Source organism: Gymnoscopelus microlampas (assembly GCF_963454915.1).
Source record: "Gymnoscopelus microlampas genome assembly, chromosome: 2".
In the NCBI taxonomy this organism is placed as follows: Eukaryota; Metazoa; Chordata; class Actinopteri; order Myctophiformes; family Myctophidae; genus Gymnoscopelus; species Gymnoscopelus microlampas.
The window spans coordinates 49,456,261-49,479,506 of NC_139939.1; the positions used below are offsets into that span (position 1 = coordinate 49,456,261).

Consider the following 23,246-nt stretch of genomic DNA (forward strand, 5'->3'; position numbering starts at 1 on the left):
TTTACACTGAATTCCGGACTTTTACTTGTAACAGAGTAGTTTTACATTGCAGTACTGATACTTTTACTTAAGTAACAAATGTGAGCACTTTTTCCAGCACTGCTCTGAGTGTACAGATGGAGCCAATACATTTTAACTTCAAGGATGTCCATAACCCATTTACAAACCTGTAAGGGTCCTTGGGAACCTCCTGAGGGACCCCTGGGGCTGGGGGTCTCCGGACCCCACATTTAGAACCACTGAATCCGTCTTAAATGCATCCATCTCATCTAGCTGTCAGGTTATCATACCATTTAGCCATTTACAAAATCAGTTCTTGTGCGCCCCACATTCAACTACAGATTATGGTCAATGAAACCAGTGAAAAACTATGCTATACCAATGTGCTATAATATGCTTTTACACATTTCTACACTGAGGTGGTAGTGAAGTATTAGGCTAGTACTGCATATCAGTTTGCGACTTTAAATACAAGAAGCATATTTATTAATGATAATATAAAACAAGTAATGAAACATTTCAAAGTTCATTAGCCTACATGACATTCCTCAATACACTGATAAAGAGACAGCGATATCAATACTTAGTAGCAATTATCAAGAACAGGAGAGAGGCTCGAGAGAACAAAATCAAAGAATAGGTTTGGTCACGTTCCAGAGAGACAGCAGAGAGAGAGAGAGAGAGAGAGAGAGAGAGCGAGAGAGAGCAAGAGAGAGAGAGATAGATAATACAGGAGAAGAGAGTAATAAGAGACAGAAATAATAAGAGACATATTGAAATTGGCACATTCATATTAAGTCAGAGTGTGCAGTAGTTAATAAGGGGCGGCTACACGAGGACAAAAGATCAAGGGTTAGGAAGGTCAGTGTCTTTTTTTCATGGTTCAAGGGTAGGAGGTTCAGAGATTAGGACCATGCAGTTAGTTCAGCCCACAATCACCTGCTGTCAACAGTGGTTTCGACGACAGCAACAAACATGGCTGCTGGCGGGCGACAGTTAAGCACAAATTAAAACACAACTGCTTTATTAAAAAAAACAGCGTCCGACTGTCACTTGTTTTGGCACCGTGGAACGAGAGTTCAGCCTCTGCCGGAGGAGTCGAGTCCTGGCTGCAATTTACCAATTAAAAAGTCTCCATCATTTGTTTTTTCTCTCATCGTAAGAAATGTACATTTCCTTCGACGACTGCTTTGTGCAAGGCGAACACATGCAGGCTCAGCCAACATCCTCTGGTAACCAGACAATACAAAGTGTTTATCAGGATCAGGAGAACGTTTTCCTTCAGAACAGCGGTACACACCTGAAATCCCAGCACCCTCCGGTCAAACAACACAAAGGTAATGTGGTACAGGAAAACAAAAGAATACACGGATGTCACTTGGCATTCAGCCACTTTCTTTTCTTTTCATTTCATTTTTTTTTACACCAAAGAGGTTAGAGGTCACGCTCTTCATCAGACCAGGTGCACCTCTGCACATACATAGTACATACATACCGTACGACATACATACATGCTCACATGCGCAAGCAAGCACGTACTGTATGCATACATGCAAGCACACGCACAAACACACACGCATGTGCACACACACGCACGCACGCACGCACACACACACATACATACTTCTCAGGAAGATTAAATAAACGGTAGAGGGGAAAAAGGAGAGATAATATTCCCAAATGCTCCACTTCTTCGCTCGCAGGACAAGGCTTAAGTAAGGCGATGTCCGACAAAGTTGGCTCAGTGACGTTACTTTTAAGTACAGCAGGTCCTCAGCATCATCAGTAGTGTTTCACTTACATTAGTGGTACAGTGGTGCTTAAAAACGGGAGGTAAACTGCACCCCCCCCACCACCTCTCAAATCCCCTGTTTGGTGTTGCAGTCCTGTTTGGCAAGAAAAAAACAGTTATATTCCCGTTTTTTTAAGTGCAATAGTCTTCATCATCTACCTACTCCTCATCAACATCCTAATCATCATCATCATCAGTGCCCATGTGTGGACACAGAGCCTCAGGTGCAGGCGTTGGCATCATAGGTATAGAACCCAGGTCAGCGTTCAGCGGAAGGAGATCAGCTTCCGCTTCAAAAAACGTTCAGCGACGGCAGCACTCAGCGCAGTCATAAGGGCTTGTCAATCATAGTGACACCTAGGAGGGAGGAGAAAGGTGTTAACGACAAGGCTGCTTCTCCGTGTCCTTTTTATCTACAGTACTTTTAAGCCTTGTTTCCACACAGCTGTGCGTCCTGTCCACAAGTCTGTTTATTCCATTAATATCATTTTCTATGGGGACCTCAGTTATCTGCTAAACTCATCCTTCCGCTTTTTTTGCCATGCAGAATTTGCCTTGAGTATGTCGAAAACCTTTTCTCCAACATACTGATTTCGGACTGCATTGCTTTGTGTACCAAGAAATAACCAGAAGACGCCATTGCATTTGCTTGACTGTGTTAATACGTTTTTATTTATAGAGTGCTTTTCAGGTAGTCAATTGCACTTTACATGAATTAAAAGATTCATCCATAAAATGAATGCACTTTCCTTCCCATACAGTACAGCGTGTATTCTTATACACTCTACAGCAGTGGTTCTCCAATTCCCTGAAATCCTTCAGGGGGTCGCCATCAAAATGAGTTAATATAGCATCAAAATCAGTTGAATCACTTCATTCGTTATTATTACTATATTAATATCCAAATACCCCCACACCCCCAACAAAATACATAATTAATTTGGGGGTCAATGACATGAAAAAGACTTTGTAGTAGTTGTAGTAGGAATACGATTTACTATAATTGGAACTGTTAGTAACAGTAATAGAAGTACTAATGCTCCTGGTAAAAAGCTCCATTAGTACTGGATACCGAGATTTACCACTTGATGGTGCTATAGAGCTAGCTAAGGCAAAACAGAGCCGGTGAATGTGGACTTGCATAATAAGTGTATACAGTGGACTGTATGTACACAGCTGCACAGTATGCATGTGTGAGTACATACCTGCTGTGTGCATGTTTCAGTATATAGAGTTGACATACCTGCTTAGTTCAGTAGTTTTAGTAATTATTTAAAAAGTTCAAAGTTTTAAAATAATACACACAAATTGTTTTAATAAATTACAACTTTTTAAATCACTTAAAGTTCGCTGGCACTTATACTTTTTTGTTGTATCGAAAAAGTATATATCCATGACACCACTGTATTTATTGAATCATGAATTGAGTACCGTGGTAAAATATTCACTGTTGCGTTCCATGGATGTATTACCATTCACAATACCGTTACCAAGTTAGCAACAAAGCAGATACCGCGTACCGCTCGGTACCTTTCATTCATTTGCACAACAACTTGGCAGTCGCAGGGACTACTTTCTTGTAGAAATGAGGTCGGAGGCACTCTATTCTGTGCCGAGCCTCGCGCCTCTTAGCCGTGGTCAAATCCATGGTAAACCACACCCTCTTGTGACTTATTGCTTTTATATATACTGTATATACAGTATGTGTGTGTGTGTGTGTGTGTGTGTGTGTGTGTGTGTGTGCGCGCACACATACTTGCATAGTATGTGCAAGAATAAGTAGATACATGTGTACATGATTTCTTAGTATTTCAAGTAGTGTGTGTGTGTGTGTGTGTGTGTGTGTGTGTGTGTGTGTGTGTGTGTGTGTGTGTGTACCTGCATAGCTCCGTCCCGTGCTCATGCAGGCAGGCAGTAGTGTCCACTTGTCAGAGTTTGGGTTGTAAAACTCAACAGAGGCTAAGTTACAGCTGCCATCATCTCCTCCCACCACATACAGCAGGTTGTTCACAGCGCACACACCTGAAATGCACACACACGGATACATAAAGATACACACACATACTGAACACATTGACTCGCATATACACAGAGATATACTATATATGTACGATTCACACATAAACATAGAATCAGTTTGTTGGCACATACAAGAAATTGGACTTGGCGAGATTGGTGCACCCCCGTGAACGGCAACAAACATTACAAATAGTACCACACCTTAAACCTTGTATACTTTATTGACCAGGGTCCCCCAGGGGTCTATATTTGGTTGCCTCCTCAAATATCTTCGCTGAAAAGACTGAGCTTGTAGATCAGATCATTTTCATCAAATGTTTGGACACTAGGGTTCAAGTAGTTAATATTGACAGACCATGATCCTTGACAGAGTATTACCTGCGTTGCGTCGACACATGTTCATGTCTGCTACCTGTCGCCAGCTGTTGGAGGCGGGGTCGAACACCTCACAACTCTTCCTGACCAATGGGCCGTCATGCCCGCCCACCGTGTAGAGCAGGCCTTTCAACACACCCACACCTGGAGAAAGAAGTGTATTCAGCTGTGTTTCAACCGCTTCAAATTAAACTGGCCACAAGCCAGCAGGAGACCCCCACGGGCAGGTCCTCCAAACAGTGGTCTGATCATGTAAAGCAGATTCTGCCCTAGGGGTGCAACTGCTCATCGAACTAATCGATTTAAATCGATTATAATTATTTCTATATTTTATAACAAAGTCATACATTTTTTGAGAAATAGCTAAAATAGTAGGTCTGCAAGCTCATCGCATTGTGACACATTGTGAGCTTGTAGAACAGCTGCTTTTGCGACTTGTGCACAACACCATTGTATAACAAAGTATAAAATAGGGGTTAAATTGTTTATCAAACTTATCAATTTGGTTGATAAATAAATAATCTATTACGACCTTTTCACGTCCATTCGTTGATATAAAATAAAATATCCCAGAAAACAGGCTTCTCAATTATTCAAAATAGATATTGATAGAATAATCGCTAAGAAGATGTTCTGAGCATCAGCTCATCATCATTACATCATGGTTTATCATCTGTTTTGCAAAGAACATGCAAGGCGGTAAGTTTGTTTCATTGTTATATCTCTGTAACTTCAGTATGTGACGTACAAACTGCTGTCATCAGAATATAATGGCACCGCCGTAGGCCTAAACATAGGCTTACACTTAGGGAAATGTAAGACATACGAACACAACAACAATTTAATGAAAATAATAACAATAATCTTTGTCCCTTGAGTGGTTGAGGGAGGACCCCACAACGGCAGTTTGAACAGTATCTAAAAATCCCTAATCCGTCAAAAACATGATGGAAGTCATACATTTTTAACCCATTAAGACCTGAAGCCGATTTCTACAAAATGTCTTCTAAATTCCAACAGTTTTCTGAAATACGTATGTTTCTATATCAACTTTTTCTATATCAACTTTTTCATGTCAAGGACCCCCAAAATGATATGTATTTGACCGTGGACCCCATCTAAAATATGTTGTTCCAGGGACCCCTGGAAAGTGTAGAGGATTTTACCATTTCAATATTATTTGTGAAACACTTTGTAAAGTGATATTTCAAGTGTTACATGAATAAAGAACATTCACGTTATAATATACTAGAGTTTCGGGGGGCTACGCCCCCCTCAACCCCAGCCGCGCACGGGGCTTTGCGTTTGTTGGTCCCTCCGTGTCCCTGTCTCTGTATCCGTGTAGCTGCAGCACAGAGTGGGCAGTATAGATGGGGATTATGGCTGTTAGAGGCATGTACGCGCACGGGGCCCGCGTGGGCGTGTGTATATGGGGGTAGACAAATTGTCTAAGTAACATTTGCAAAAAGGGAAAAAAAAAAAAAAAATTGTAAGAAAGTGTAATGTAAAAGTTACAAAATGATGAAAAATAAGTAGAAGAAATTATATTTTGTATGTTTCGCGGACCACCAGGGGGTCCGCGGACCCCCTGGTGGTCCGCGCGGAAATCGTGGGATGAAAATTTCCAAAAGGAAAAAAAAAAAAAAAAAAAAAAAATATGAAGGTGGTTGCTTGTTTTTCTGAAAGCTGGCGAATGGCAGCCCTTTCTGCAAGATGGCGGCCGCCTGGTGTTGTTGTGATTTGGTCGTGCGCACGTGCTCTCGGTTACACAGCGTTGTACTGGCGAAGTATAGTTCTCGCTTACACAGACATGTCCAGACATGTTGTAGGTCCCTCCGTGTCCCTGTCTGTGTGTCCGTGTAGCTGCAGCACAGAGTGGGCAGTAGAGATTTCTGGCGCAGGCTGTGCAAACCTGGCAACCCAGCGCATGCTGCCGCACGTTACACCAGAAATGGTGCCTGGAGAAAATGGTGACCAAAAAAAAAGTTTGGAAAAAAAGGAAAAAACTCCCGCAGCGGCTGGCTGCTGTTGTGGTGATGAGGTCGTGCGCACGGTAAACGGTACGAAGCTGCCTCCCCTTCCATTTGGCCGACATTTGGTGAGTAGAATTAATTATGTTGCGCGGTGGAAAAGGTGTAGTGAGCAGTGAGATGTCCCCTACGCGAGGCGTAAATTCAGCGCGGCCGCCGTGGCGAGTCAGTTGGCGACATGTGGTCTGGCGGTGCGTTGTTTATTCGATAACAGAGCTGTGGGGTGTCGACACCGAGGGTGCGGAAGTCGGTCGCCATTTATATAGTTAGATAAGAGCATGTGCATGCACACACACACACACCTGCCCCACTACGTCGTGTGCCCATCTCAGTAATGTAGCTCCATGTATTACTGTTCGGGTTGTAGGCCTCCACTGTACTCAGACACTGTCTGGTTGCTCCATCATACCCACCCACTGCATACAGGATACCTGGAAAACGCACGCACGCACACGCACACGCACACACACACACACACACACACACACACACACAGCAAAAGAGAGACAACAATAAACTAAATGTTACAAGACAAGGAAAGCGGTTAAAAAAAAGTATGACTTATTCACCGTTGACAACTCCAACTCCGACACTGCTGCGTCTCGTGCTCATGGGTAAGACGTGGAACCATTCATCTGTCTTTGGGTTATAGGCCTCAACCGTGGACAGACCTGCAAATACACATTCATGAGAAAATCTGTTTTCTGGTTTCTGGTTTAACCTGTTTTCATCTGGTCCTCACAAAGACTGAAGAACAAGAGTACACAAACACAAGCCTATCACACTATCACATAATTGTGATAATTGTGACATAAATTTCCTGGCGTCCTTTTTTTTATGCCTTTATTATTGATTTTGACTTTATTATTATACAAGAAATGGGGAGAGAGAGATGGGGAGTGACACGCAGCAAAGGCGAATCCGCAACGCGCCGTCAGGCTACATTGTAACCTAGGTGCCCGGACTGCTACCCCAGCCTGTTTCTGCCTATTTCTGCTATTTTTGAACATTTCTGAAAGCATAAGATTAGTAAGTAATGAAATGATACCATTTTATAATGAACATTAGTGAGGACCAATTATACAGTGTGCCTTTAAACATATGGCCTTTTTGGCCAAATACATTATTTTGATTATTGGTCCCATTCATTGTCAGTCATTTCTTTGTATATTTCAGTAATAGGCTTTGTATTAAGTTATTTATGCACACCTGTGTAGTTTTTTGCTTGCACAGCCTACAAAGCCAAACAGAAATGTTCAATGCCAAAACCCGCAATTCAGTTATCACAATTATTTGTATGAAAATGAACTAAAATGTCATGATGGTGACAACCATACACACACACGTACACACCTGTGCTGCCATCGAAGCCTCCTACGGCGTAAAGCATTCCGTTGAGAACAGCTGCTCCGAGCGTGGAGCGCCTATCCTGCATGCTGCTCACACATGTCCACCTGTCTGTTGCGGGGTCGAAGCAGTCCACCGTCCGCACGCGCAGGGAGCCATTAAAACCTCCAACCGCATAAACACACCCGCCCACGTACACCACCCCTATAGCACAGAGCAACACGGAGGACACACAGATTATCTACAATGACAACCAACTGCGACTGCTGAAAGAAACTGTTTGGGAAGAAAAACTAAAAAACTGTAAAAATGTAAGGGTATACGTGATTGTATATCACTACAGGAACAATGCATGATTTTTGGCATTTATAATAGGATATTGTTGTTGTTGGCCGGAAACCATGTATCTTCATATTTAAACATTGTTTTTTCTTAAATGAATGACCTATTTCTTCATACTTTCTTTTGCGCGACTGTATTAGCAAAAATAGCTGGTCTACAAGCTCACAACGTGTCACAATCGTGACAATATTTAAATAAATAAAAAATATTGAACTAATGACAAGTATTAACAAGAGCTTGTGACTTAACTACACTGGATCAATTGGAAGACAGGTTATTTTCTCTTATTTCCTGAAAAGTAACAGTTTCGTTACACACTGTACAAGGTTTGTACACCACAGCGATGATATATAGATTATATGTATATGTACAATTCTGTATGTAATATTTTGACAATACTAATAACCGTTATGTGGTGGATCATACAGATGTTGAAGCGTTAAGTGTTTCCTACCCGCTCTGCACCTCCTGGTGGGGAGCTCAGCCACTTGATACCAGCGCTGCTCCTCAAAGTCATAACACTCCACACTCCGGATCGCCTTGGGAGCCTGGCCCCCGACCACAATCATCACCTAGCATACAAACAACGAGATCAGTGTGTGTACTTCTATTTTTGTGACGACCAAATGTGCCCAGGAGAGAAATGTGAGGGAAATCACAATAAGTGAGGACATTTTGCATGTCCTCACTCAGCACTTAGGTCATCCGGATCCTACCAAATTCTGGAAGGCTGTCAGGAAAAATAAAACCACCACATCACTCTATAAATCTCTTTGCCAAAAATAGCCGATCTACAAGCTCTGCTATTTTTGGCAAACGTTCCACTTACTATGGATGCTGGGGTTCAAGAAGTGGTTAACAAAAGTGGCATTTTAAGAGTTTTAAGCATATTTTTGGTCATCGCGATAATATCGTAAATCGCAATTATTTTTGTCACAGTAATCGGGACATGAACCTCTGTATGAAGTCATATTGTAGACTCTATCCAGCCAAACCTACCACATTGTGTCTGTTCTGGTGTAGTATACATTAGTCTTAATGATCCCAATAAATGACTATCAAAACTGCCCTGTCTTTCAAAGATTCTGCAAACTGTAGTAAATAACCAGCTGAAGCCATTCCTATCGCGACAGTCTATTCTAAGTCCACATCAATCCGGCTTTAGAGCTAATCATAGCACCACCACAGCTGTCACCCTGGTTCTACACAATCTAATGACTGGTCTAGACGATAAAAAACATGCTGCAGCTATTTTCATAGACAAGCATTTGACACAGTGGACTAGCTTGCAGCTGGTTTTAAACACTACATGTGTAGCAGACATCAGTCTGTGTGAGGTTGGTAAGGGGGTGGGGTGGGGTGCAGTCCGGATTGGTGTCTGTTTATTTACAAAGTCCTGGTCAGAAAACTACCATCATCCACTACATCTATGTTACATCAGAACCACAGTCAAATTTTAACTTGCTCCAGTGAATGGCTGGTTCTTCAGGTAACTCATGCCAGATCTAACCTGGGAAAGACTGCTTTCAGTATTGGTGCACCACATTCTTGGAAACTCTTGCAACATGACCTTAAACTGAATACCCTAGTACCACTACCTATTGGCCATTTTAGGAACAAACTAATATCCATTCATTCCCTGCATGCAACTGTTTTAATTGACGATTGAATAACAGATGTATTTTATTTTTTATTTTTGATCTCATGCTGATCCTTAATTTGTTTATAATCTCAGCATCATTTCAAATGAGGGTCTCCCTCAATGATTAGGTTAGGGTTAGAATTAGGCATTTAGAGGTTAGGTTTAGGGGTTGGGGTTATGCTTTATCTATACTTAGTTGTGTCGTGCACCGAAAAAAAAAATCGACAAGCTCACAACGTGAGCGTGTGTGTGTGTACCTTTGGGCAGGAGGCAGGTGTCCTCATGCGTGTGCGGGCTGTCTTCATCAGAGCCCGTTGGTCAGCTGGCAGCAGGTGGTACTTCATGGCCTCAATCAGGTAGTCTTTACACGCACTGCTGTTTTTCACCAGAGACTCCTCCTCCACCCGCTGACCCAGCCAATCACAGAGACAGACAGAGAAGCACTGATCAGACGATGGGGTTGATGTACTTAAATTGGGGCTGAGGGCTATATGGTGGCAGGGAGGTATTTCTATAGAATCTGAATCAGGGTTTGTTTGTTGGAACTTATACACTCACTTAGTGAATACTTATGTTATCATTACATGTTGACAGACATATTATAAAATGTTAGTAGTACGTCTATTTCCTGAACAGCTATGCAATTGTAACTGCTGGGATGATAAACTACAGCGTGCGTCAGCACTCAGCACTGAGAGAACCGCCTAATGTAAAAGGCAGGTGCAGTAGACTCGTGGTTATAATTGTAAACTTACAAAAACAAATTGCATCGTGTGAAGTTAGAAATTGCATAGCACTTGTGGCAGTGCAGCCAAATAACAAACCACCCACACATGTCATCCTTGCAATGTAAACATCTATGCAGTCTAACAACACAAGAAGAAGAAACACCTGGAATCAAACTGCTCTGCAGTTCTTGTGCCCATCTCCAATGAAGATTTACACGTAAAATGACAAAAACGTAAACACTTTAAAAACGATTTATCAACCCTATTCATCAAACCTTTTGAACGCTAACTTTTGCACAGATGGGTGAAAAGGAAACACAGTTTCAAAGTCAGTTCTTTCAAACATGTTTTGAAGCATGATGCAATAAAAAGCAATGGAGCAGCTTCTGGGACCTTATCAACACAACTGTAGCTCTAAGACACAAATCAAAACACGCTGCAGACATCAACAATGTTGGTTGTCCTGATGAAACTCTCGACGATATCAAGAAACAGCATACGAGTTGCATTTCAAAGCAGCATGCAGGATGCAGCGCGACGTACCTGTACCAGGTATTCCCTGGTGAGCAGCGGCAGGCGGACATGCTCCATCAGGTGAGCCAGGTGCTCCTGGCGGACATCTTTGTCGTGGTTGACCCAAGCAATCACCGATTCAAATACCTTCACATGAAGCACACAGCATTCTAAAGCTTAATCTATACTCCATCGCACGACAATCAGTTCTTTATATCATCAAGCGACACCGTCATAATACAGAATATTAAAAAATAAATAAAATTGATGTTTGGAAAACCCTGGGAGCCCTGGTGCTCCAAAATTAATAACAACACATGTACTTATGGAGGCGCACACACAGCACTTTAAAATCAACCTTTTATATCATTTGTTAAACCTGCTGCTCCAAACTATTAAGTAACAAAGTTGTGACGAACAAGTTCAGAACTGCCTTGCAAAGGCGCATTTAGTTAAGTCAATTAAAAACAGCAATTAGATAAACTACTAGACCATACCCGTTTGGTTCACGGATTTGGCAACACCGGCACTTGTTTGACGCACATGATTTTGGCAACCCGGGAGCCAGCAAAAACGCAGGAGGATGTAAAAAAGCTGACGCACGATTAGATAGAATAGGAGAAGACGCCCCAACCTCTATTAATGACACAAAAAACTCACAACGAGACAATTATCTGAGCTGGCACCAGTGATTCCAAAAATAACAGCTACATCCCACTGTTTCAATGTAGGTCATATATGGGACGGAAATAGTCACACTATTTTAATGCTTTATTTCAGATAGAACAGTATCACAGGAAACCAAGGGCAGAGACACACGAGACAAGGTCCAATACAAGCCTGGGTCCTTGCACTCATTGGAGCCTATGGTCTATGTATGTGTGTGTGTGTACCTTCTCCTCCGTGGGGATGGTGAGTTTGTCACTGGCAATGAGGCTGGACACCTGCTCCATGCCTAGGTTGAGGAACTCCTCACTTCCAACCACCTCAGCAAAGTGTTGTTCTGTCAAACCAAACCAAACATGACAGTTCTGATCAACACCACGCCGTTTCACTTTTACCTCTGCCCTCCTTCTTTCTCTCAACTTTACTGATTACTACTTTTAATTTTCCAGTTCCTGTCTCTCCAGGAGACAGGAACTGGAGAGGCAGGAACAAGCAGGGAATCTCTCTGTAGTATTAATATTTGGTTGGATTCTCTCTCTCTTTCCTCCATCTGTCTCTGTATCTGATTCTTCTCACGCTCACGTTTATCTTCCTCTCGCTCCCTCCCCCTCTCCTTCTGTCGAATTTCCCTCTCAACACACACAGTGTGTAGGTCTTCACATACCAGCATAGCAGTTGGCCTGTGTGAGGAGTTGGGAGCAGGCGTGGAGGTCTGCGAAGGCTCGTATTCCCAGACAGTTGGAGGGGTGGAGCTGAGAGCTGAGGAACTCACAGCAGGCCTTCCTCACCTCCGTCAGCTGGAGTAGCCCTGCCGCGGGCAGCAGAGCCTGCGTGCATAAACCATACACACACACACACACACACACACACACACACACACACACACGTTCATTTAACCTGTACATGTTTTGTGTATCGCTGTTTATTGTCAATACGTCATATTTCTTATGTGTTATTGTAAACACAAGTTCCAGTTTGGGGCTATAACGTTTTCAGATGCATGCCATTCGTATGTTAGTTTTGGAGAAAATATGCGACGTGTGACTTAAATACACATTGCACTGCATCTGGGATTTGTATGTATAAAATTGTATTATTACTAAAACATAAAATAACTACTATATGCCTGTTTTACTTCTCTTGAGGTATGATTATATACTGCACTTTCTTTATCATCAAAGGGGAGACTGACATTGTCACCAGCGCATAAACATTACATCCAAATAGATATTAAAAAGACAGACTAAACACAGATGGCAGCATAATCATCATCATCATAGTACTGGTATTTCAAAGTGCATGAGATGTGGGCATCGTTAATTAATAAAGAAAAGACACAGCAATCCAAACTGTGTGTGTGTGTGTGTGTGTGTGTGTGTGTGTGTGTGTGTGTGTGTGTGTGTGTGTGTGTGTGTGTGTGTGTGTGTGTGTGTGTGTGTGTGTGTGTGTGTGTCCTGAGACCTGCCGTCAGTATGGGTGCATACACTGTGTGTGTGTGTGTGTGTGTGTGTGTGTGTGTGTGTGTGTGTGTGTGTGTGTGTGTGTGTGTGTGTGTCCTGAGACCTGCCGTCAGTATGGGTGCATACACTGTGTGTGCTGAGTATATCTACAGCATGTGTGTGTGACTCTAAATAGACATGGTATCTTGTACAATAGACATGGTATCTTGTATGTGTGTGTGTGTGTGTGTGTGTGTGTGTGTGTGTGTGTGTGTGTGTGTGTGTGTGTGTGTGTGTGTGTGTGTGTGTGTGTGTGTGTGTCTGACTGTGTATGCATACAGTACCTGTACATTGTCCTCAGTGACCTGTATCTCAGCAGTGTAAATGTAGTCCACAAGCAGACCCAGAGTCCATCCATCCATTTCCTTAATCCTCACCCTCTTTGCTCTGCTCTCTGCCATCTCCCCTGAACACACACACACACACACACACACACACACACACACACACACACACACACACACACACACACACACACACACACACACACACACACACACACACACACACACACACACACACACACACACACACACACACACACACACACACACACACACACACACACACAGAGCATATAGTCCTCTGTAGTGTTTGTCCACGTATCAGTTTCTGGTTTAGCGTGACATACAGGATATGTTAGCCTTCCATACAGGATATGTTAGCCTTCCCAGGATTGGTTTGACATACCGTACATTACCGGACATGATAGTCTTCCATTAAGACAAAACCACCACAAACAGGCTGTTACTATGATGCAGTATGCACATACAATACACATTAATGGACTTACGGTAAGCACAAACACAGACACAACACACACACACACATAGCCATAGATGCACTAACACAGCCACAGACAGACAGACAGACAGACAGACAGACGCGTGTAATCCTTTCGGATGTCTGACTGTGTAAATACACATTACATTTATGTTAATGTTTCAGCCCTTCGTTGGCACTCTCATCCAAAGCCACTTAGCGAACAATACTCTTCAATTCCAACAGCAGCACCTCATCAACATTACCAGCAGCGAACAGTAAAGCACAGTGGGATCAGAGAACTTAGTGGCCAGACAGTATTCGCATCATCCTGAGAATGATGATATTAAACAATATCGCTTGTACCAAGATACAGGAGAAATGAGAGCTATGGAGACAGGGGGAAGGAATTTGTTTTTGTTCTCTGGTGGTAATAATCTTGTTGGGGCAGATTGGAGGGCGTGTGATTCTTTTTACCCCGACCTCTTTGATTTGAATCTGTCATATATTTTCACTGTGCTTTTTTGACATGTTGCTGCTGCTAGGTGCTGTAAAAACTGCATTCCCCCCCTGGGTATAACGGAGGGCTTATCTTACCTTAGCTTATGTCTTGGCTATGAGTACACTAGGGTTGGGATCCTTTAGGATTTTAACGACTTCCTATATTCTAATCTATATAATTTCGGTCTTCATTAAATTTAGGCTTATACATACTGTACATATTATTGTAAAAGTGAGGTCAGGGGTACTTGAGCGGGTTCCAAATAGACCCTTACAGGTCTGTAACAACTCTAATGGAACCAAATTACAGGTCCATTTGGTTCCATGTATACACTCTCAGAGTTATGGTGGTCCTTGAAACTAAAAAGTTTGAGAACCATTGGTATTGTAATTGTATAGCAGACATGAAGTCCACATACCAGCTCTGACAGTGCGATAAACCGGTTCCGGAAACGGTTCAAAACGTGATGGAACCGATTCTGGTTCCTCAATGTTGGACTTGGATCTGGTTCAACCTTAGTATACACACATCAGAATGGTTACCTGTAAACATGGCGTGGAAGTAAGGACTCCCGGCAGCCAGGACCACCCTGTGAGCAGCGATCTCCACATCCTCTGCGACTATGGTCACGTCACACAGCAGGCTCTGACTGGAGAGAGACACCATGCACCAATGATGACATGATTACAAAACCGAGACAGACAGACAGACAGACAGACAGCGTTCATGGCTGCTAACAGCACAAATCTAATAAATGATAGCATGGGCCTTTCCAGGATCACACTGGAAATGAGTCGTGACTCGTGAGACTTCTTTTTTCCCCCCAATATCCTGATGGATAAAGTACTGATGGCGGAATTGTGTATTGTATTTTCATTTGTCAAATAAATTCAATGAACCAATCATCAAGTATCAAAGTGTGAGGATGCCTTTGATGGTGTGTTCTGTTCTGTGTGAGTGTGTCTCTTCAAAGCGAGACAGAGAGAGAGTCATATGTATTATAAAAATAATCACTACACTGAGATTTAAGGGTGATTTATACTTAATTGCACACGGGGGTTGCACACAGAAAGTAGCCGATCTACAAGCTCATAAAGTGTCACAGATAACTAGAGAGAAAAAGAGAGAGTGAGAGTGTGTGTGTGTGTGTGTGTGTGTACTCGTATGTTACCTGCGCAACTCATTCATAACTTTGAAGGCCTTTCGCATGTGTCGTGGGTTGAGCGTAACAGGGCCTTGTCTCTCTACACCATCCTCCTTGTCCAACGGATGTGGACTGAGTCTGGTACAGCTGAGAGGGATGAGCGTACCCCACACACACACACACACACACACACACACACACACACACACACACACACACACACACACACACACACACACACACACACACACACACACACACACACACACACACACACACACACACACACACACACACACACACACAGAATAAGGAAGTATTGAATTTGTAAATCATACTGCTGTCCATGACAGACTTCACATTCACTCACAATCATTTGCATACAGTTCTGAGAATCCGCCATTGAATATTCAGTCCCCAAACCCAATCCATTTACCTCTATTATATTATATTTGAACCCCCAAAATCCTAAAACTAAAACCTGCAGTCATCAAGCCACTCAAAAGATTATTCAAAAGAATAATCTACGAAACGAATGAACTATTACAGTAAGACCCATATCAAACCTTCAGTTTGTAAGTAAAATAATTGAATTGTCTTTCACCCACTGAACAACTTCTTGGCACTAAATAAATACTTTGATATCCAGTCAGGATTTCAACCACAGCACAGCACTGAGACTGCTCTTGTTCTTTAATGACATCCACTTACCAATGAAAACCCTGGTGGTTTCTTGCACTCAGCAGAGCTCTAAGTATGTTTTTTTAACATCCAAAATCTGTTTTTGCAGATGAGCACTCACTGGAAACTGGTTTGATGCGGGGCACACTAACAGAGGGTGTTTGTGTGGTGTGATGTCATGTCACACAACCTAAGCCTAATCAAAGACAAGCACATCAGAGACACAAAAACATGATTTTTTTGAGGGGAGGAGTTTACTCTTTAAACACAGACAATGGCAGAATTTCAGTTATAGTATTACTAAATCTCAGCGGCGCAATCGACACAGTCGACCACAAAAAACTGTGTGGGACTTTCTGGCACAGTAGGCTACTACTGTCTACAGGGACTACTTTGTGTCTATAGGTAATTACATATCTGAGCGGACACAAATTACACGCAGAGTTCCCCAAGGCTCCACACTGGGGCCTCTTCTGTACAACATCTACCTGCCCCCACTGGCTCAGATTATGGAAAACTACAAAATGTTATCATAATCATGCAGATGATGCATAAATGGACATAACCAACCATATCAATTAATCAATTATTGGATGTGCCAGAATCTTCTTCTTCAATAAACAAAGACAAAACTGAAAAATTGTAAAAAAGACATCGTTAATGTCAAAAACCACAACCCAAGTCAGACTAATAAAAGTATTCAATCAATCAATCAAACTCACTAATACCCAGAAAGTGGATCACAAAGTGGATCACATCACTAACGGTCTCCCTGTCTGTCAAAGCATTGATTTCAAAATACTACTTTTCTTTGATAAAGGATTAAATGGTTTATGGCCAAAATACATGTCTCTGATCTTGTGCTACATCATGAACCAAATCCAGACCTGACTTCTCAAGTCATCTGGGACAGGTCTGCTTGCCTTTCTGAAAGCAGAGACAGAACTAAACACAGGGACTGGAGAGAGGTAGCATAGTTTCTATGCACCAGATATCTGGAACAAACTCCCGGAAAACTGCAGGTCTGCTACAACTCTCAGTTCTTATGAATCAAAGCTGAAGACTTTTCTCTTCTGTTTTTACATTTAATTTTACCATTTCCTCTGCACTGCACAATTGTATTCTTCTTACAGTTTTATTTCAACTTCAAATGTCGTTTCACAATGTGTTTATTTTTGCACTGTTTAATGCTCCTTTATGTTTTGTGAAAAGCACTGATGTTGAAATGTGCTATCCGAATAAACTTGGCATTAAATGACCCTAAATAACCCTAAGAGGATTGCTGATATAGAATGTCCTCTCTTTCCTAGATGTTCCTATCCTTGTGAGGACTTTTAATCCAAGAGCGCACACAGTGAATTTGTAGATCATTGGTTCCTCATGACAGACATAAATTAATGGTAGATGTGAGCATCTATAGCTTTCTCTCTCTCAGCTAATATTCAATAGACTACCTACAGTACAGCACAGTACATTACAGTACAGTACAGTACATGCATAGCTCAATACACCCACACACACACACACACACACACACACACACACACACACACACACACACACACACATCATTCTTGCATCAGAACAAACATGACATTTTAACAACAACACCAATTAAACCAACAACCAAAAAACACCACAGAGTGAAAATCCCCAGTGTTAATTTAACTCTGAGGGGGTACAAATGGACCCTCCCTTGCCCATTTGTAACTCTGAAAATGCACCTATATATGTGCACTTTCAGAGTTACAAATGGGTAAGGGAGGGGAGGGTCCAGTTGGTTCCATTTGTACCCCCCTCAGAGTTAAATGAACGCTCAGGATTGCACCGTGTCTGTACCAATGCGGCATCATCAGTCACACAGCAGCAGATCTACTACTATGATGATGATGGTGAACCCTCAACCCCTCTTATTCTTGACGCTCACTTACAGAGGATGAACATCCATGGTTGTGTGCTCTGCTGCCTGCTTGCTGCCGCTTCTCAGAGTGTGGTGGCAGCAGCCTGCTGGAGCAGCAGCATGCACCAGTCCATATCCACCAACCACGGCGTGTCTGTCTCTTTTGTTAGATCCTATAAATCCAGACCCTCCGGGTCTAATTCTTTTTCCTCAGGCGGCGACGACACGGGCTCCTGCTCCAGCCCCGCAGCCTCCAGCCCACCGGCGTCTCATACATACAACAGGAGCCACTGCGGTGACATGAAGCCTCGCTGCCCTGCCTGCCGTGCCGGGGTGTTGGCCCGCCCGCCTGGCTGCTGCTGCTGCTGCTGCTTCTCTACGTTTCACCACCACAACCGGCCGGACGGACGGAGCTCAGTTCCGAATGCTGCAGTCGAGTCACGGACTGATCCGTCTGTCTGCTGGCTCCCAGGTGGATCGTTAGCTCTACCGGAGGAGCTGGTGGGGGGGTGGGGGTAGGGGGTGGAGGTGGGAGTGGGGGGGGTATACCTGTTATTTTGCTACCGCGGATTGGAAATGCAGAAACAAGGACATGACTGCAAAGACGTTCCTCCGGCTGGACCGGGTGTCCGCGAAGAAAGAGATGTCTCCCTCTACCTGTGGAAGACTGGTGGTGAACCTGGCTTCATGATAATACACATTGTACAACTTTAAATACTTCTCTAAATACTTCTCTAATAGTGTTTATTAACCTGAATTCATTGTTTGTGTTGTACTTTACACTGAATGCTGCTTGCTGGCCTTATGTAGACCAAATGTTAATGTGCACAGTTGTGGCTGTTTTCTGAGTGTTTCTTTAATTTTAGACTAGTAGGCTATTTTAGTCGGTTACATACTGTAAATGTTTAAAGCAGTGATATATTGCTGCACATGATACATCCATATCAGGGGCCCTTTTGATACATAAACCCACAGCAAATAAAGTCAAGCTACGCCCCTGGGCAAACAAATATGAATGAGAACAGTGATTATAAAGGGGGTGTATCACTGGTTTGACTATGGTTGAGTAATGCAACGTTGCAATGTTAAAATTAAACTCGGTTATAAGTAGCCTTCATTTGCAATAATATCCTGGTAAGAACGCATACCACATAGATAATAAGGCTACAGTTCTTCCTGCAGCTGGCCTGGGTTCGAATCATCAGACCAGAGATTCTTTGAACCTTTGCTGCACGTCATCCCCTGTCACTCAGAAATACAGCACAGCAGAAACCCTTATTTGTGCATTGTTTTGGGTCACATGAAACAAAATAAAGTACAGATCCAAAAGACACATTTTATTTCAGTAAAAAAAAAAAAAGTGTTCAGATATATTTACAAAAGCCATCAAAAATACAGAAAACAATATTTAAATAAAACAATCTACATCACTGAACTTGGCTAAAGACTAAGCCCAGTATGACAAATACAAGTGTGTGGGTGTGTGTACATGTTTTTCAGGTAACTTCATACTGAGGTTTTAATACGGCAGGTCGGCAGAGGCCTGCCCTGTATGTTTAGCTAGGTTTTAAGGGTGCAGGAGGCAGGCTGGCAGAGGCCTGTTCCAGGAAGGCCAGGGGTCCAGGAGGAGGCAGGTCAGAGGGTTTACGATGCTGAGTGCTCACATCTTCCAGAACCTGCTGCCAGTGGTGCAGCTTGGACAGGTGCTTCTGGACCAGTAACTCCTTCCTCTGGAGCTCGTTACGCAACTCTGACACATCCTGCAGGTAGAAAGAAATACATAGAAATGCCTATGAGAGAGGCCTGCTTACTGTCCTTACTCAGAATCTGGTCAAAAAGGAGGAGATGGTTACAAGGTGGTCTTTATTATTATGTCCGGTCTGACACAGCTCATCAGACATTTTGCATTGGTAATAACAATTATATAATAATAACAATAAAGCAAACGTACACAAGAACACTTCTTTTTTTAAAGATAGAGAGGATAGTAATGTCAGGAAAGCATGAAAAATGTGCAAATATAGACAAATCATTAAGCAAGATAAAAGGGAAATAAATGCAATACAACTGAACCCACATATCGGTCAGACTGCAACTCCCAGACTGAGGTATTGTTCCCACAGGTTTCACTTATTATCTAGACATTACAATAACTAACAAAGAGAAACTGACTCACATTGATTGATTTATTGAAGTTCAATGCCTTGTGTTTACACGTCTTTTCAAGGTGTACAGATAAGGGACCACTAGTTTAGGCAAAAAAAAAAACAGGAGAAACCGTGCCGCTACCATTTTGTAAAGCACCATGAGATGATGGCTGCAAAGACTAGAATCAACTTTATTGTCACATCACTGGTTCACAGGTGTAAAGACATGGGTGAAATTCGGTTTTGTGCAAGCTCCATCATTTTGTTGGTTTTCAGAAAGGGAGTGGAAGAAAAAGGTGGGGAGACAGGGAGGAAAATTATATATTATAAAGATACATGTCAGGCCCAGACCGCTGGCCCGGAGAAGATATCAACATATACACGTAGCAGACCAGTCAGATACAGTCAGTATGCACATGACATTACCTCTTTCACAACCTGTTCTGGCTTCTGCACAGATAACTGAAGCCGTTTCTGCAGGAAGAAGCATTCCGTCTGTCTAGCTACATCCAGGAACTTCTGGATGCACTGGTCCACACCTTGAATAAACAGAAAGGTAGATGAGTGGTGATGTCATATTTGAACTAAAACATACATGTAAAGACATCCATTGTTTTTATGACAATATTTGGAAATGGATTTCATTTCTTTTTTTTATTGGGCGGTGGGTGTACTGTTATTTACAAATTTGACTCTGAGACATAACTCGTTGTATAGCCTTTTTGCTTCCTAATAAAGTTGGTTTCTTTCCCCTGAAGTGAATTTGAGTACTTAGAAAAGTGCTATATAAATGTGAGATATTATAAGGTGACAACCATTATCTATATATAGTATGGTGTTCCACAGGACAGCAAGCCACTTACTTAGATGCTATAATGATATCTGGCGTCTAGAGTTGCAATACCAACACTTGACAGCTCATTCATTGAAACTGAAATCAACTATCTGACTGTATTAATCAATGTTAAACTCACCAACATTGCAGCTGTACGGAGAGCTTGGATTATCCATTCCCCTTTCTATCTGTCAAGTTTTTGTTTCACAAAAATCCACCATAGACATATGATATACTTTGTAAAAAATACATTTCGTGCAGGTGATTGTGGTTATAAATGTTCGAGTTTGGAGGCGCTCGTTGGAAATCACTCAACGGTTCTGGACATTTATGAACCAAAAACCTGACAGATACAAAGAGTATAATCCAAGCTTTCCGTACACCTGCAATGTTGGTGAGTTTAAAGTCGTTTCGTACAATCAGATAAGACTTTTCTGTTTCAATGAATGGGCTGTCTAGGGTTGGTATTGCAACTCTAGATGCCAGATAGCATTATAGCATCTAAGTTGCGTGCGGCTACTCCACAGTAGCCTGGGAGCCAGACGAATCTGCCATGGCAAAAAAAAAAACATTTATTTTGGCCATGCCAGGCTAATTCCACAGGTAGGCAAGATGTCGTCATTCCTTGACCAGACTGTCACTGTGTGTTGCTCTGCCATGACGTGTACCAGTGAAAAAGTGTGTGATTATACAACAAAGTTCAACAGTGAATGAAAGAGACATTTCACACATGGTGGTACACATAGTGTACCTCTTCAAAGAAGGCAAAGGTAATGCAATACAAGGCATTTTGGCACCTTATATTATTTATATATCTTATATTATTTGTCTGTCATTACATGGTTCGATGAATTGAATACACAGGACCCCAAAGGAAACAAGCCATAGTGCTTTCTTAGGTTTAATCCTTTTAGCATCCTTTTGTATAGAACTGTACTTTCTGTGATTTTTTGCAAACTACGATTTTTGAGTTGTGTTGTGTGCTTTTGAATAGTCATGTCATTTAAAATACAGCAAACCGGTGAATATATTGTATTGCCCTGGTGGAAACAACAGTGCACATTAAATGTCATTATCTATATGTAGCCTCGTTCCCAGCCTCACTCATCTGCGAAGAGGTTCTCTCATAGAATTAAAAATAGGGGTTTTCTAGAACTCACCGGTTCGAATCTCTTCCTGATCGGTTCCGTTAACGTAGTCTTGACTCACCAAAGACGCAAAGCACGCCTACAGGACGCACAGCACAGTATTACTTAGTTTAATCACAACAGCATCTTTACTTATTGAGATTCTGTAACAAGTATGGCAAAGTTTAAAAGCTAAATAGCATCTTCTGATACGACACTGGTTAGAACATTTACAAACTTTAACATTCAGTTAGCTTCTCGTTCAGCTAACATAAAGCTAACTAGCTAGCTATCCCAGTCAGAAGCACCTATAATACCTCAAATGAAGCCTCCAGATCGTCCACCAGCGTGTTGTTTCCCGGCGGAGCCCTGTTCGCAGTCCCGGGGAGCAGACCCGGCTGACCCGGTCCACCGGCGGGGTGAGCAGCACCACCTGGCCCGGGCTGCTGGCCGGGGAACATTCCACCCATGGAGGACGCCATCTTGGTTCTACTGTTTGTTTATGGGGGAGGAGCCACAAAACCAAAACAGTGGCGGAAGAAGTACTCTTTTTTTAACTTTAAGTAAAAGTATCAATACTGCAACGTAGAAGTACTCTGTTAACAAGTGAAAGTCCGTCATTCAAAATGTACTTGAGCAAAAGTACAAAAGTTATACTTAAAAGGACCAAAAGTAAAAGTACTCAATATGCAAAATGTCCCATTTCACACATTTTCAAATCTAAAAGTCTAAAATGATTTTATAAAAATCTTTTGAAAATAAGCTACAATTAAGCTCACAATGCCTCATATGCGTTGAGCTTAGATCGGCTATTTTCAAATAGCCAAAGTATAAATATAATAGGGCTGAAGTGGTTAATGTATGTTTTGTAATAATAATCAAATTAAACAAAGTTTTCGAATACACCCCCCCCCCCCCCATTCAAATTATGCCAAAATCTACCATTAAGTTTAAAGTTCATAGTTTCAGAGTCCATGAGTCAGTTCTGTTGTCTTGCTTTTGTCTAACTTGGCTTACAAATTGATGACAGTTGGAAAAACTACCTGCCTTTAACAAAGGGACCTCGGACCTGCATTAAAACTAGAAAGGGGAAAATTATGTAAATATTTATTTAGACCTTAGTAAGAGTGATGTTACTGATATTGTTAGTTTGCCCAGTTCAATAGACCAATTAATTGTTTACTAACATTGAGAC

The 23,246-nt window shown here is 42.1% G+C and overlaps 2 protein-coding genes across 3 annotated transcripts; both read right to left on the reverse strand.

Moving 5' to 3' along the window:
• Positions 1–457: 457 nt before the first annotated feature.
• klhl2 (kelch-like family member 2) lies at positions 458–18,437 on the reverse strand. 2 transcript variants are annotated; one of them, XM_084042710.1, is made up of 15 exons: positions 17,974–18,437; positions 15,389–15,508; positions 14,760–14,866; positions 13,238–13,359; positions 12,119–12,281; positions 11,682–11,791; positions 10,819–10,935; positions 9,805–9,954; positions 8,360–8,477; positions 7,570–7,767; positions 6,786–6,887; positions 6,519–6,647; positions 4,190–4,330; positions 3,671–3,814; positions 458–2,149 (listed from the first exon to the last, which is right to left on the reverse strand). In XM_084042710.1, the coding sequence occupies exons 1-15, from the start codon at positions 17,988–17,990 to the stop codon at positions 2,121–2,123; spliced, it is 1,767 nt and encodes a 588-aa protein (XP_083898836.1). In that variant the 5' UTR covers positions 17,991–18,437; the 3' UTR covers positions 458–2,120. The 2 variants fall into 2 exon arrangements, with proteins under 2 accessions (XP_083898836.1, XP_083898837.1); XM_084042711.1 differs by lacking the exons at positions 15,389–15,508; positions 17,974–18,437 and having other exon boundaries at positions 13,238–13,354; positions 14,760–14,799.
• An 821-nt stretch (positions 18,438–19,258) lies between these two features.
• med28 (mediator complex subunit 28) lies at positions 19,259–22,538 on the reverse strand. The gene is made up of 4 exons (XM_084042804.1): positions 22,369–22,538; positions 22,085–22,151; positions 20,516–20,628; positions 19,259–19,702 (listed from the first exon to the last, which is right to left on the reverse strand). Exons 1-4 carry the CDS (start codon positions 22,531–22,533, stop codon positions 19,499–19,501), a joined length of 549 nt encoding a protein of 182 aa, XP_083898930.1. The 5' UTR covers positions 22,534–22,538; the 3' UTR covers positions 19,259–19,498.
• Between the last annotated feature and the right edge of the window lie 708 nt (positions 22,539–23,246).

Bases quoted from the DNA above. Each gene is read 5' to 3' on its own strand.
- klhl2 (XM_084042710.1), bottom strand. The intron at 7,768-8,359 runs GTAGGAAACACT...TCTGTGCTATAG, and splicing joins CACCAGGAGGTGCAGAGCGG to GGGTGGTGTACGTGGGCGGG. The intron at 4,331-6,518 runs GTGTGTGTGTGT...TTCTTTCTCCAG, and splicing joins CACACGACGTAGTGGGGCAG to GTGTGGGTGTGTTGAAAGGC.
- med28 (XM_084042804.1), bottom strand. From the start codon at position 22,533: ATGGCGTCCTCCATGGGTGGAATGTTCCCCGGCCAGCAGCCCGGGCCA. The intron at 22,152-22,368 runs GTATTATAGGTG...TGCGTCCTGTAG, and splicing joins ATCTGGAGGCTTCATTTGAG to GCGTGCTTTGCGTCTTTGGT. The intron at 20,629-22,084 runs GTGAGTTCTAGA...TGTTTATTCAAG, and splicing joins TCAGGAAGAGATTCGAACCG to GTGTGGACCAGTGCATCCAG.